Below are 16,768 nucleotides of genomic sequence, written 5' to 3' on the forward strand. Positions count from 1 at the left end.
CAGGTAAAAGAATACGGGGTGGCAAGGTTTCTTTCAAGGAGTAACTCAAGTGTACATCGTTTTTCATTTAACACTTTATTTTTCAGTTTTCTAGCTAGGATGGTGATGCGCCCAAGGTTTAGTGCTGAACCCAGTGCTCTGATACCATATGTAACATACCATTTTCTTAACTATTAGAAAACATTGATAGTCTACAACAATTTACATTTCTTTTCACTTTGATCTAAAACAAAATAGATATAACGAGTACTCTACACAATCCATTGAAAAAGAGTTTAATGACTATAACAAAATTAATTGCTTCTATCTAAGTGGAAGTAAATAATTGAATTAACTACTTGAGGGAAATGAAATAACTGAATTAATTGCTTAAGGAAAAAGAAATTACTGCAGAAACATAAAGAACATAAAAGTAAAAATACCCTCTATAGGAAGGTGGAAGTCATGTAGTACTGAATGTATTTGTCCAAGCCCTGGCATTCTAGTGAAGAGGAGAACCATTTTCAGGGGCTTAACCTCCCAACCACAAACCCTTAGTATCCCCACACGATTTCTACCAAGAAAGGTCCTCCCTACTCGGTAATAGGTACAGGACACCTTGCCCTGCCACTGAACATCCTGGTGTTAGAGTATCGGTTAGGCAGTTGGCTAGGTCCTGGATGCCTACCTCTGACCTATCTGCCATTAGCTAGCAACCTAACCTCTAGTGGTTACAACAACAAGCATGACACTAAACATACCCTGGCCAAGGATTTACATGGACACTATGTGCTTGATTACCCACCGCTCGACAACAAGAGTTACACCATTTGATCACCATGAACTAATTAGCTAAGATAGTTTTGCTTAAACTGGTTATTTATTTATTTGTCACTGATTTCCTTTTCTTAACTTACAGGTATAACCCGCTAATCCTTGGCATAACCCTCACTATTCATCTTGACCTTGCTGGTCTTCCTGGATGAAATTCTGGTGTGGTTGCTTATAGCATTGATCATATTTATTTCATCACAATTTGAAACTCTTTTTGCCCGATCTGGGCTTTATGACAGTTATTCATAAGTAAATCTTTATCAATTGTTGCACTCTATAAAGGTGCCTGCCTTATCTTAAGAGCATACAAGATAAATGGCCTTGTATAGGTCAACACATGATTTAAAATTCTTCAACATCAAGTTCTGAAAAACAAAGCATAATATTGCAGAGGTAGTGTAGCATACATGCTATTCGTAATAGTGTTACCAATTAACATATAATGAATTCGTAATAGTGTTACCAATTAAGATATAATGAATTTACAATCAATATATAAGCTCTTTTTGCATTAGTATTTTAAATCATACATATAATGGAACGATTGATCAATATACAAGCTCCTCAAGCCATACTCTAGCTATAATTTCTAGGAAAACTCCATCAATATTCAGCCAGATTACAAAGCTTGTCATGTAAGAATCTCAAATGAGAAATGTGGAAGAAAGTACGACTTGGAATAAAATTTACTCTTTGCCTACCTGGAGAGCTGAGCCTCCTACTGCGACTCCTTATTGGGATTGAAAACCAATTAACAAGGCTCACAGAAATCACCAAGATTGCAGTATATGCACTTCCAGAAATATGAATCACGACTCTGTATCTATCAGCCACTTATGAAAACAAATGCCTATACACAACACTAAAAGCAGCGATAGCTTGGTGCAAGTAATCTCACTGGAAAATAAAATATGCAAGTATTTGCATTGGAATGATGTGCAAGAAATCTCAATGCTATGGTCAATGGTAAAAGCAGAGTGAGAACAACTGAAAAATAAATTGGGAGTGGCTTGCAGATGAAAGAAGAAGACTCTCTCGATGGTAAAAGCAGAGTGAGAACAGCTGAAGAATAAATTGGTAGTGGCTTGCAGATGAAAGGAGAGTCTGCTCGAAATGAGTTCAACGCTTATGATAAGCTTGCATGCTCGGTTACAAGCAAGAAGAAAGGTGGTACCAAAAATATGTTATGTTCAAGAACCATCCAATGAGGCTGATAAAAATAATGGCTCCAAAATAAAATAGGCCGCTGAAAGCATTGGCTGATGGCACAAATATAATTATAAAATTGCCAAAGTTTGGAATTTTAAATCATGGAAATAAATTGGAAATAAGAGCTCTTCTAATGTTTTAATTTAGGGGTATCATAGGACTCGCCCATACTTGTATATGTAAGCACATGTACATGTATGCACACATAATATTCCAAATATACATATATTATGAATAAGATATATACGTTCATAAGAATCACAAGGAATATACACGTGTGCGTGTATATGTACGTATGTGTACATGCATCTGTAAGTACCATGGTATGGTTATATTAAACCATGCCTTGCCCTGATAGGAGCTCTAAGATCATCTATAAACATAAAGGTAATAATTTGTTCTAGTCTCTTATTTCATTATTTATTTAATGTGTTGACCGATTGTTCATGGCGATCACTTGGTATGACCTTGCTTGCCTAGCCTAGCTTCCCTAAACAAGATGGCTTAAAATCCATACCTATCAACCAATAGGCGGAGTGGTGTCCCTTACCCAGTTGCTTCTCTTGCAATGCTCCCCCCCCCCCCCCTTGACGTGCTCCTGCAAAAGAGAATTTCTGAAGATAATAACATGTTCCTCAATATAAATCAAGCTATTGTTGACAAATAATCATTTTTTATAAAACATCATAATGACTAACTACAATTTCAGCTTCCATGAATTTTTAATGAGTAACCAACTTTTCCATAATTTGAAGATAACAAATGATCATAATAATATCATAACGATTAACTAACATGTCATCTTCACATGAAATTATAATGAATAACCATATTTCCTTTTCACATGAATATATAGTTTAACTAATTTTACCAGTCAACTGACTTCACATGAAATCTCAACGGCTATAAGAGCATTTTAAGTTTGGGCAAAATTTGGGATGTAGCAAATAATATCATCATACACAACATAATTGATGATAATTTAAAATCATTTGTATTCATTACCCTCAGTCATATATTACACTCCTTATATCGTTTTTACACAATGTACCTTATCTAATTCACCATTCTATATTATATTCTCCTCTTTTCTCATATATTTTTCTTCTTCATACATCATTCTACTAGTGAATAGATCTCCCATCCTACTTATATTTATAATTGGGACATGGCCCCGACATGGTATCCATAAGATAAGATAATAATAATAATGTCCAACAAAAGACCACAAGGGTGTATGGGACTGAGCATACAAACAATAGTCTGATTTTTCAAATTTGTTGTTGTTTTCCTATTCGTTCCCTCTTCATAATATCTACTTGTCCTCAAGTGAAGCTTTTGGTGGAAGTGTATAATTGTTGATGTTTTGAAGGGAGTTGAAGTTGTCAACCCGCTGCTTTTTGATTGCCTGAAGTTGATTGATGTGTACTCGCCACTGTGAATAGTCTTTAGAAAATTGTGAGCCTCATGAAGTATTCTAGTAATGTGTGCTAAATGGGAGCTAACAATGATGCAAGAAAAGGGGTGAATAACTAGGGCCAAAGGCTCACCCAGCTATCCAAAGCACCTTGCAAGAGTTAGCACGGCGGAAGCAAACAAAAGAATTCACTTGGCAATCAAAGGAACTCGATAGCAACTAAGAATGATTCGGCATCCAAAGAGTTCATTCGGCAACCATAGGAACTTGACAATCAAAGGAGTGACTCAACATCAACTGAACGCTCGGCATCCACTAAAAACTCGACACCAATAGATAGAAAGAACAAAGTGCAAGATTACAAGGAAACCCAGGATGCCCCTGCATCAGACAGCCAGGGTTGGAGAAAATGATTCTCCTGAATCATGCAAGTGTCACAACCTGAGCTGAATCCAACTCAGATTGAGTAATCCATATAGCATCTTCAATTGGTCTATTCTTCTACTTCACCAAATACTCATAGTAATCTTTTCCTCTTGTACTCTTGCCAACTCTCTGATCCAATATCGGTTCAACTTCTTCAAACTACTTCTTAGGATAACATCAGGTACAACCACCTCATCATCTGACTCGTGATACTTGTATAAATCAGCAACATTTAATATATGAGATATATCCATGTCATCAGGTAACTCCACTTCATATGCATTACCACTGTCAAACTTCTTCAAGATCTTACAAGGTCCAAATTTTTTCATCTTCAGCTTACTGTATGTTCCAACTGGGAATCTTCCTTTCTTCAAATAAACCATCACTTCATCACCAACTTGAAAATCATGGTGTTTTCTAGACTGATTAGCATTCTCCTTATACCTCTAATTACTTTGTTCCAACCTCAACTTCACTTCCTTTTGCAAAGACTCCATAAAATCAGCAAACTCTTCTCCTATAACACTTCTCTTTTCCTCACCACCGACATCTCTCAAATCTGATATACCTCTAGGGTGCATTCCAGCAACAATCTCAAAAGGTGTTTTCCCTGTACTCCTGTTCACAGAATTGTTAAATGCAAATTCAGTTTGTGCCAATACCATCTCCCAATTACTTGGCTTGTTCCCAACTAAACATCTCAACAAATTATCCAAGTTTCTATTCACAACCTTTGTCTGACCATCTGTTTGTGGATGGAATGTAGAACTAAACTTCAATTCAGTACCCATCTTCTTCCACAAAGTCTTCCAAAATTAGTCAACAAACTTACTGTCTCTATCAAAAATAATACTTTTTGGTAATCCATGCAATCTCACAATCTCTTTAAAGAAAAGTTCAGCAACATGCTCAACATCTGATGTCTTCTTACGTGGTATGAAATGAGCCATCTTAGAAAATCTATCCACTACAACAAATATGGAATCATACCCCTTCACTGTCTTAGGTAATCCAAGAAAAAAATCCATACTGATGTCAGTCCAAGGTTTCTCAGGAACAGTAATAGGTGTATATAAACCGGTATTTTGACTCACCCCTTTTGCAACACGACAAACTCCACAACTCTTTACAAATTTCTGAACATCCTTATACATTTGTGGCCAATAATACTTTTCTTTCAGGAAACTCATTGTCTTATCAATTCCAAAATGTCCAGCTAATCCATCACTATGCTTTTCTTTAATTAGATTCAACCTCATAGAATTTCTAGGAATACACAACTGAATACCTTCGAACAACATACCTTCTTGAATGAAATATTCATCATACTTATGTTGATCTGTCAGATTTGGTGCTCTGGACTCTCTCCACGCCTCAGAGAAATCAAGATCAAGATCATACAACTCTTTCATTTCATCAAAACCAAGAACTTCAACCTTCATTTCTGTCAGCAAGGAAAGTCTCCTATTCAATGCATCAACACCTCTGTTAGTAACTCCACTCTTATGCTTAATGACAAATGTAAAACTCTACAAATACTCAACCCACTTCATATGTCTTTGATTCAATTTATGTTGACTTCCCAAGTATTGTAAAGCTTTATGATTAGTATACAACACAAACTCCATAGGAATCAAATAATGTCTCCACTTCTTCAATGCTTGAACAATGGTATAAAATTCTTGATCATACACAGAATACTTCCTTTTAACATCATTCAACTTTTCACTAAAGAAAGCAATAGGCTTACCTTCTTGATTTAATATAGCTCCTATTGCATTACCACTTGCATCACATTCAACTTGAAATACTTTGTTAAAATCAGGTAAAGCTAATACAGGTAATTCAACAACCTTTTATTTCAAAGTCGCAAAACTCTTATCAGCTCCGTGTGTCCACTTGAATTTCTTTTTATCTCCCCTTATTGTTTCAGTTATAGCATTACAAACAACACTGAAATTCTTTATAAAATTTCTATAAAAATTAGCCAAACCATGAAATGATCTTACCTCACCCGCATTCTCAGGTATAGGCCATTCCAAAATTGCTTTAACCTTCTCAGGATCCATCTTCAATCCATTAGCTGAAATTACAAATCTCAAATACGCAATCTCATCTTGCATAAAAGAACACTTTTTTCCAGAGTAATCAGCAATTTTTCCTTTTTCAACCTTTGCAATACTTGTTTAATATGCTCAAGATGTTCTTCCTTAGTCTTACTAAATATCATAATATCATCCAAATAAACAATCACAAACTTACCCAAAAATCTTTTCAGACCTGCAGTCATCAACCTCATGAAAGTACTAGGTGCATTAATCAAACCAAAAGGCATAACCAACCATTCAAACAAACCATCTTTTGTCTCAAAAGCAATCTTCCATTCATCACCTTCTCTAATTCTAATTTGATGATAGCCACTCTTCAAATCAATCTTGGTAGAATAATTTGCTCCACTCAAACATTCCATTATGTCATCCATCCTCGGCATAGGAAACCTCTATTTCACTATTATCTTGTTAATGGCTTTGGAATCAATACACATTCTTCATTCTCCATTCTTTTTAGGTGCTAATACAACAGGTACAACACATGGACTCAAGCTTTCTCTGATCAAACCTTTCTGCAACAACTCATGCACTTTTCTGTTAAGCTCTTCATTCTCTGTAGGTGTCAATCTATATGGTGCTTTGTTTGGCAAACTAGCTCCTGGGATCAGATCCATACAATGACTTTTACTTCTTACTGGAGGTAAACCATCAGGAATATCATCAACAATAATTTCTTTATACTCATTCAACAATTCAGCAATTTCTTCTGGTACTCGGCTTCCATTAGGTTCTGCTGTCACTCGGTCACCATTGACTGGTACTCAGTTAACACTGTTTGTTGGCACACAACTCGGTCCTCTAGGAATTATAGCAAAACAAACTTGGTTCCTTTTCATTTCCTTTTCAAATTGTTTTCCATTCATCATGCAAACTTTCACAGTAGTACAATTCACCACATCTGGAGTTTCAATCAAAGGCAACAATATTTGCTTCTTCTCATTTACCCAAAGAGTACATTGATTTAATCTTCCATCATGTATAGCATATCTATCATATTACCAAGGTCTACCCAGCAAAATATGACAACAATCCATAGGCATAATATCACACAGAACTTTATCAAAGTAATGTCCAATTTTGAATTTCACAATGCATTGCTTACTTACCAATATCTTATGCTCATCTTTGATCCATGAAACGTGATAAGGTTTGGGATGTTTTAGCCTCTACAATTGCAACTTGGTAACCAGCTCTTCTGATGCCAGATCTGTAGAACTTCCACTGTTAATGATCACTTTGCAGCATTTTCTTGCCATCTTACATCTTGTCTTGAAAAGACTTCTCCTTAAAACAGGTTTCTCATCACTTCCCTTATTACATAAGGTTCTTCTCACCATTAGATTTTCTCTAGCCTTAGGTCCACTTGGTGAACTCTCATCATCTCCTTGAATCACAACATTTTTGTTACCTTGCCTACTTTCAGAGGATCTACGTTCAAAAGATCTATGTCCCTCTTTACCACATCTAAAACAATTACCATGAAATCCACCTCTAAAATAGAAATTACCTCTTCCTCGGTAAGAATTAGTGCCTCTCGATAAGAATTACCACTTTTCCATTAGGTCTTGCCTTTGTCACCATTCTTCCATTCAGATTTTCTTTTATTTTGTGTAGAACTGTTAGATCTGCCACTTTCTCCACAAGATCTACCTCTGCCTCTCTGGAATCTACCACCTCTACCTCTTTGTCTTTGTTCATGCTTCTTTGTCAAGATCTCCTCAGCTTTCAAGGCATATTGATATGCTTCTTCTACACTTTCCAACTTCACAAAACTTATTTCATCTTGTATTTTAGATCTCAATCCATTAATGTACCTTGCAATTTTCTCAACATCATCATCCACATGTCTAGATCTGATGTCCACTCTATAGAATTCCTCGGTATATCCTTTCACAGTCATGTCCTTTTGTTTTAAATTTTGCATCTTTCTCAACAAGTTAACTTGGTAATCAGTAGGAAGGAATTTGTTCTTTACCTTGTTCACCATCTTTGGCTAAGTTCTGATTTTCTCCTTTCCTCTCCTTTGTCTATCAGTTTGCAAGTGCTCCCACCATAGTGATGCATGACCTTTCAACCTAGTGACTGCAATCTTCACCTTTCTATCATCAAGAGCATTTTCATACTCAAAGAGCTTCTCTATATCAGAGATCCAATCCAACACAGTATTGGTATCCAATTTTCCATCATAAGGAACAACTTCTATAGCAGGCTTTGAATTTGCTCTAGACAACACTTGCAACAATCTTTATGCATCTTGATCTTCTTCAGGTTTTGGATTATGGTTTGGGGCTGCTGTTTCATCATCACTTACATCATCAAGATGTGCTCCTCTACTCTGGGCTGTCTCCACAACATCTAATCTGGCTGCAGTTTGTCTCAATTGATCCAATATAGCATCATTGGCATTTCTTCTACCACGAACCATCTTTACAAATTAGGTTCCTGCAAGATCGAAACCCTTTGCAAGTTATAGGTCAAATCCACAAGTCTGCAACCCTATAACCAAATTTGAATCAGGGTTTGACACAATCCAATCTCCACAAGGATGAACCTCAAGCTTTGATACCAACTGACACAGGCAAAGGGGTGAATAATTATGGCCAAAGGCTCACCCAGATGTCCAGAACACCCTGCAAGAGTTAGCACAGCGGAAGCAAACACAAGGAATAGCAACCAAAGGAAGAATAAGAAAGAAACACATTTATTGATTCATCAAAATATCTTCATACATGCCCAGCTGTAAGGCCTTTTGGGTTACGACCAATTACAAATAGACTCAAATCCAGATAACCAACTTCACATTCGCATCTTCTACTCGATCCTCCCCGTTCTAACTACTGCTCCCTAAACTCAAACCTATACCTTTTTAAATACTTGCCAAAACAACTTACAGAAGATTCTAGAACATAGAAAGCCATAAGTCGGCCCATAACAAAGATTAACCGAAATTAAATACAAGCAGAGTCGGCCCAAACTGGAGCCAGACACAAATAACTCGGCAAATGAAGACCACGCAGAAACTGGTACTGGACACCCACACTAGCTCGGCAGCCAAAGGAATCACTCGGCAACAACTAGGCATCTCCAACGCTTGGCAACCAAAGAAAATCACTCGGTAACCAAAGGCACTCGGCAACCAAAGGATTCACTTGGCATCCAAAGGAATTCACTTGGCAACCAAAGGAACTCGGCAACAACTAAGAATGACTTGGCATCCAAAGAGTTCATTCGGCAACAACAGGAACTCATCAATCAAAAGAGTGACTCGCCATCAACTGAACGCTCAACATCCACTAAGAACTTGGCACCAACAGACAAAAAGAACAAAGTGTAGGATTACAAGGAAACCCAAGATGCTCCTACATCAAACAAACCTTTCAATTTCCAATTTTTTTTTGGGACTTATCTCTTTGCTCTTAGACGTTTGGGTATAGATCATCAAGATTTCTAGTTGCCGCTTTCCTGTCCATTCATATCCTTTAGGGCATCATAGTTTTGCAACATATGGAGGATCTACAGTTTTTTATTGTCCATGTGCACCTCTACAGGGTCCACAATGGTTGGCTATTGCAAATAGTATTGGTATAGTTGATTAATGTCTCCCTTTATTTTCTTTGTTGTTGTAATGTTCCCATTTTTTGTAGGACTACGTAGTTGATGGAGTTAGCTCATCATAGCAACCCTCGTGAGCTGATAGGGTGTTTTGGGGGTCCCAGCTGTGGACTTACTATTTTTGGTAGTGCAGTGGGTGGCTTCGATAGTTGGTCGTGACCTGCAGTAAACATGGTTATTAATTTTATGAGCTCTTATTTATTTATTTTTTATTAAGTTGCATTATTATAGTAATGTTTATATTATTATAATAATGACTTTAAGAGATATTTCTAAAAAGCGTGTTGGAAAGTTTCTTGGAAAACTTCCACAATTTCTGAAGTAGATTTTTTTACGAAACTTTGGCGAACGAAAGGTTATAAAAGAGAGCTCATTTCATTGAGAAAAGCATGCTTGAATATATATTTGCTTTTTGTGCCTTTGTGGCTTTTTCCTGATTTCTGACTTTTCTCGTTTGAGAAGTTCTTGGCAATTGCGCTGAAGTATACAATTGACCAACATTCTCCTACTGTATCCCGATAGCTAAGGAGAATAATTTTGAATTTATATATTTTGCTCATATTATCTGGCTAAGGGTTTGAAGAATTTCTGAGATCTTCTTTGACGATTGTGCTGAGGTAAACAATTGTCGAAATCTCCTGCTGTAATTACTGTGGTTAAGCAGGTTGTTATCTTGAAGAGAATTGACTGTCACTGAGTTAAGTTACATAGCATTTGGAGTGAATTCGTTTGGTCATAGTATTGGCTGCGGTTTGAAATTCTGGAAGCACGTGTGGCATTTAAGTTTGGTCTGGACACCACGTGGCATCGTAATTGGGAGGAGGCATTAGCTGCAGCTATTATGGCATTGTGTTTTCCACCCAGCAAATAACCTGAGCCCCCTGCGAATTTTCTGATTGACATCTGATGTCAATCTCCATGCTTGTCGTTAGCACATGGAGCTGTTTCAAGCTGTTCTAGCTTAGACGTTGGAGGATTGGGGTGAGCTGAAGCTGGAGGCAGCAGACGTTATATGTTGCAGCTGCAATTAACATACATTCTGGATGTCCCTTCCATCTGCCAGCTCTTATGTTTTTGATACAGCAAACAGGTTCCATTGTCAATGTAAATATTGGTATTACGGATTATGTAATTGGTCTGAATATTGTCTATCTTTCCAATAAAATCCATAGTAATTTTCTAGTTGTTTAGACATAGCGTTTCCTTGCATCCTGCATATGTTATGGAAAAATTATTTAAAAATGAATATATCTTAAAAATCACAAGACAAACTTGTTCATTGGCACATTCAGTTCTGCTGAGTACATAGGGTCTTTACAGTTGTTCACATGTGGGCTTCTAGGGTGGAGCGAGCTTTAGCACGCTGTTTCCTGTCCTCCATCTTTTTGTCTTTTGGAACCTTGTCTACACCTCCTATTTGAGCTTGTCTTTTTGTAAGGTTTGATCTTGTAGTAATTCATTCACCAATGCCTTCAATTGCATCAGAGCTGGTTGAGAATGGTCCCCTTTTAGGTAGGGGTGGTTGCTCTATATCTCCTTTAGTGCTTCCTCTCTCCACTTGGAAGTTTATACGCGTTGCTTTAGAAACTCATCCAGGTCTGTTTGGTGAAATATATCTCCTAGTTGAAACTTTTGCAAGGGAGACATGCTCCCTATGCCTACTGGGTTTCCTGTTTCTTGTAGCTGTAGCGAAGATGACTGGTTTTATTTGTTGTTGTTGAGCAAGATTGTTTTAGAAATCCTGCATTGTATTTGTTGTTGAAGTAGATATTGCATCAGTTTGGGGAGGTGGAGGAGGTTGGTTTACAACAATTTATTAATATTTTGCTTCTTTTTTGCAGAATTGATTGCATGCATTTGTAGTTGCCTTAGTTATCTCCAGTTTCACTACTTGTATGACTTTCAGTTTGTCCAGCTTTAGTTTGTCTAGCCTCTTGCTTTGTCTCGGAGTTATGTAGTTTTTAATTCTATAACCTTCTGCTTTTGTGGCGGCGTAGGGGTTGGTACTACTTTTAGATTGCCAAGTCTTTTAGATTTTCATCTTATTGAGCTCCCCCTTTTCTCTGTAGAGTGAGGGTTGTAGCTATGGTGTCTGGTAATCTCTTCATGACGTCCTCCAATGTAAATTTTGTTAGCTAGTATGAATCAGACTAGTGCTCTCTTTGTGATCTGCTCATTGGATGGAGGCATCATGAGGTACTTCTCTAGTGCCTTTACAAGAACCCTTTACTTTTATAAGGCATTGTACAGTCAGTTTTCGTCAAATGGGGAAGTCTCTTTGATATTGATGTGATCTCTAGTGTGATAGCTTCCTCTTGTGTGATTTCACTATCTTCCTTTGAATTTATTTTCTACCTTTCTTTATTCTTGTTACTTCTTCCTTGGTCTCTTCTTTTCCATACTCATCTAGAGTAGGGCTTCTATCATGTCTTGTTCTGTTGACCCCTATTTCTCCAGTGTTGTGAGTAGTGTTTTTTTGATAAGTGGGAGATATTTTTCACAAGTCATATTATGATATCGCTATTAGGAGTCGACTATGTAGTTTTCAGGTCAAACTTGTGGAACCATGTTTCCATGAGTAGTGGTTCGCATGAATCCATCTCTCATGAGAACGAATGGTCCACTTAGCACTCATTGCATTTAGGGAATGCTCACAGAGGTGAAGCATTGGATCCCAATACTATTCCAACCCAAGCACGCTTAAGTGTGGAGCTTTATCTAAGGTTATGTCCACTTAGCTTGCTACCGTATTTGCATAACATTTTTAAGCTTTCCTTCCTACCTCCAATTGTTTATCTGTCATTAAATGGTAAGGATCTTGCCACAATTTCTTTGTGGTCGGATATGATCATTCCTCCATTCAACTGTTATGCTCATTGATATTTTATGCTTTCCCTAATTATTTATTTAAATTTTAATATAGTATGATTATTGTGTGTGCATTGCCACAAATTGTATGTTTGGAGGTTACAAGATTCAATAATATGGATCTAAGATAATTTTATGACTTCATGTTAGATTATTAGTTCCTATTGCAGGCAGGATACTATAGCATTCATGTGAATGTTCATTTGTTTTTTCTTCTAACCAATCAAATAAATGAATTTTTACAAATACCTGTACATCTATAATGTTTCTAGTTTTCACTTTTTAAATTAATTTTTAAAGATTTTTTTATTTCTCTTTCTATTGGTTAATACCATGAACAGTCATGATAGAACAGTTCAAATGTTGACTTTAAAATATTTTTTCCTCAACTTTAAATTTCCATGTTTCCTTTGGTAAAATGTGACTCATTGATTAGTGGTTGCATTTAATGCATATTTATTTTGGATGGATGGTTGCATTAAATGTGAGAAAAAAATCTATGGTCCTTATCTTTTTTCCTTCTATAATATTCTGGAACATACATAATCTACAAATTATCCTTACCAGCCTTCTTCCACCCGAATCAATGACTCTTATATTCCAACTCGCAAAGAAGCTTCAAGACCCTTTCGACATTTGGATGGAGCGGCAATTTGACCACCAAACAGTAGCACCTCCTGTCTATATTGTCTACGATATATTTATGGGGTGGGCTGTCAACACTCCCAAAAAATTCAACATTAACAGTTTTCTGTTCAACATCTGTGGAGCCTTCGCAACGAGTCTGCTGCATTCCCTTTCGTGTTCAATACTTGACAACACCTTGGAGAAAGACGAGCAGGATGAGAGCCTCATGGTGAGCTTCAATATGCCGCGCACCGTCAGATTGGGTAAAAATGAGGTATCCCCTGATTTCTTCAACACAAAGCCCCTTAAGGGTTTTGTTCATCAGTGTTACCGAGATATTGGCGAAGGATTGGGAATGCTGATCAATACTTTCCATGAGGTCAAGCCTCTATATGTCCAGCACTTGAAAACTTTGACCGCTATACTAGTTTGGGCAATAGGCCTGTAAATCCCCAATTTTTATCTAGAGGAACGGGAAATATTATGACACGAGGGAAAATGGTGGATGTCAATGAAGAAGAGTTGGTTTCCTGGCTGGATTCACGTAGCCTGCGCTCTGTAATTTAAGTTTCATTTGGAAGCTTTATTTCCTTGTCAGAAGAGCAAACACATGCCTTGGCCAGAGGTATGGAAGCCAGTGAAGAACCATTTGTATGAAATATTAAAGTACCCCGAAAGAAGGAACCAACGTCTTCAAGTTCAGATTCAATAACTGATCAAATTAGCACATTTCTGCCAGGGGGCTTTGTGGAGTGAACAGAAGGGAGAGGGTTAATCATACGCGGTTGGGCGCCCCAACTGGTAATTCTTTCTCATCCCTTGTTGGGTGCCTTCATAAGCCACTGCAGATGGAATTCTGTGCTGGAGAGTGTTTCCCTTGGTGTTCCAATCCTTGCATGGCCCACGTCTGGAGATCAGCACTTCAATTCTAAGGTTTTTGCTGAGTTGGGCATTGGAATCCAATTTTGCCAGAATAAAGGTGAGATTCTGAAAGAGGAAAATATAAAGAAGGCTGTTACAATGGCTCTGCTTGGAGACAAATGAGAAGAGATGAGAGAGAGCGCTGAAAAATTGAAGTTGATGGCTTCAGATGCTGTCAAGCTGGAAGGATCTTCTACCACAGATTTGAGAGCTTTGGTGAGTGAGATGCACAAGTTGAATGCCAGATCAGCAAAAGAAAAGGAGGAGAGGGAATCTGACTCTTGATTAGAAATCTCAAGTATAACTCTTATCACTTTGATAAATAATGCTTCTCTACCATAGTCTGGTTTCAGTTTTCTGTTCCGTTGTCTCTAATGTGTTTAGCCTAAATTTTATGCAGCACTATTAATGAGTCCCTGGACCTGCCTTGCAGAGACCCTACCTTTTGCTATGTACTATCTATTACCCTTGCAAATTTAACTTTGGGAAGCTAAATATAAAATGAATGGTTTATGAGATTTTGTGGTTTTCTGAGGATAGATAATTGTGGAAGCAGTAGAGTGTTTCTATGTAAATCAGTTAGATAAAATCTTTAGGAAATGACATGAAACAGCAGCAATATGTTTGGAGGTTTCATGCATGCATCAGAAATCTTTAGTAAATGGCATAATATGCTTATAAATGCTATCTGTCAAACAACTGCATGACGATTTGATTCCTCAGCATGACATGGATTGTGAGTTTTTTTAAACATGGGTTTCTCTATTAATATAGGGGATTTTGTTGGATCTGCTTTTCTCTTGAAAGATGAGGATTTATGTTTTGGATACACAAGTGTGGACTGTGGAGCTTTCAATTGACAATGTTTTTTTCCACATAAGGGTCTTGGACATTATTTCTTATTTGTTGTTCCTCTTGTTTCTTTGAAATAGTGCATCTGCTTAGGGTTCGGGATTTTGTTGGATCTGCTTTTCTCTTGAAAGATGAGGATTTATGTTTTGGATACACAAGTGTGGAGCTTTCCATTGACAACGTTTTTTCCGCATAAGGGTCTTGGACATTATTTCTTATTTGTGGTTCCTCTTGTTTCTTTGAAATAGTGTATCTGCTTAGGGTTCTCTCCTTGGAATGTGATGGATGCATCTCCGGCCTTTCTTAAGTTTCTGGTATTGGGATTACGAGTGTTAGGGTATGTTTGTCACTAAAATTCAGTATGCTATGAATGCTTTTTAAGTGCTCTATGCATTTTAAAAAAAATGGTGTGACATGCAAGTATTTGGCTCGAGTAGAATTCAGAATAAATGTTTGATGAACTTGGGTGATCATGGAAAGTTCATGATCCCATGTGGTTGTGTTGTAAGGCAGAGACATGAGCAGTTCTCTGGAAGCTGTCTGAAAGTGTCAAATACGTTCCTCCTCTGTTTTCACTTTGAGAGAGCAATTACATCTACAAATACCTCCCAAATTAGAGCTCACAAATTCTATATTTGTTGGATTCAATGAAGTGCGCCAAATCCAGACCTCTTTCCTAGTGTCCAAATCCAACCATCTCAGAGTTTTGTTGGTCTACTTTTTTATTTAAAAATTAAAATGGTAATGTGTATTACAAACAAAATATTACAAATTATTTTCTAATTCGTTCAAACATTATTGCATTTGGCAGGAACTAGACGAAATGCGTCCTTGTTTAAACTAGTTTCATCATGTCATGCTGTATATTTATACTAGATAAAATTTTAAAGCTTAATATAGATTCCTTGTGAACCTCTTCTTAGAATATAGTTGATTTATGAGTTTTTATACTAACTTTGCTCATAATGTTTTTCTTTCAGGTTCCAAAGTTTGTGCTTGTATCATCACTTGGAGTGACACGCCCATGGTTTCTAGTGTCCATTCTTCTCAATGCATTTATGGGTCGAGTACTTGTATGGAAATTGAAGGTAGAATTCTCACCCAGCTATCTTACAGTTTTGACAGTTTGATTTCCTTGTTAAATTAAAAGAACCAGTCAATCAAATGCTTGCAAATAAAGATTTTCAATATCAAAGTTTTCCCAATATACAAAAACCACTCACATTGATCTTTATTATGTATTTTCTGAACTAAATCCAAACATTAATTGATAAAATGATGTAGGAATGCACAGATTAGGTGTGTTTTGAGTTTGATGCAAGTATGCACAAATTTCAGTGCCTAGCCTTTTTTGTGTTTGTGAGATACACAATTGAGCTGTCATGGATGTACAATTGTAAACTGCTAGAAATTAGAAAAAGGGACCATAAAATGATGGTCACAAAATATTTTCCATGGACAATTCTAATCAAATTTGGATACATAATAGATATAATAAAATATTAAGTTTAAGTCATCACTTGCACATAATTATATAAAGGTATTGATTGTCTTCTATTTTTCTCCCTCAGATTGTCGAACGTTTTTTGAATTTCTTATTGAGAGCTTTTTGTGTATCAGGTTTTAAAGTGGGCAGCTATACATTGAAACTTCTCGACATCTTGTACTCATAATGTTCTCAACTTTCCAATTCAACTTGAAATCTTTCAATATTTTTTTAACATATTTTGATGGTTTTGTCCTCTTAATTGTTTTCCATTTTTTCTGACTTACACAACATGGTGAAAATTTGTACTTAACTGTGTAATTTTATTTTCCTTTTAAATAATTTCAATATTTAATATTCTCTTCGGAAACCTGCTTGTGAGGCTAACCTTTTAGCTATAAGCTTTTTATTTCTTAATTGTTT

At 36.7% G+C, this 16,768-nt stretch overlaps 1 protein-coding gene and 1 pseudogene across 1 annotated transcript in view; both read left to right on the plus strand.

The window, feature by feature from the left end:
• LOC149537664 (uncharacterized protein At5g02240-like) overlaps window positions 1–16,768 on the plus strand; it is a 113,734-nt gene that overhangs the window by 44,025 nt on the left and 52,941 nt on the right. Inside the window, exon 4 of the mRNA XM_089799004.1 lies at window positions 15,840–15,947. Within this exon, the coding sequence (XP_089655130.1) occupies window positions 15,840–15,947 (108 nt within the window). The remainder of the gene's footprint in view (window positions 1–15,839; window positions 15,948–16,768) is intronic.
• LOC149537665 (scopoletin glucosyltransferase-like) lies at window positions 12,985–14,292 on the plus strand (annotated as a pseudogene).

This window comes from Cupressus sempervirens, chromosome 9, assembly GCF_028749045.1.
Source record: "Cupressus sempervirens isolate cs-2001-9-10 chromosome 9, ASM2874904v1, whole genome shotgun sequence".
Lineage (NCBI taxonomy): Eukaryota > Viridiplantae > Streptophyta > Pinopsida > Cupressales > Cupressaceae > Cupressus > Cupressus sempervirens.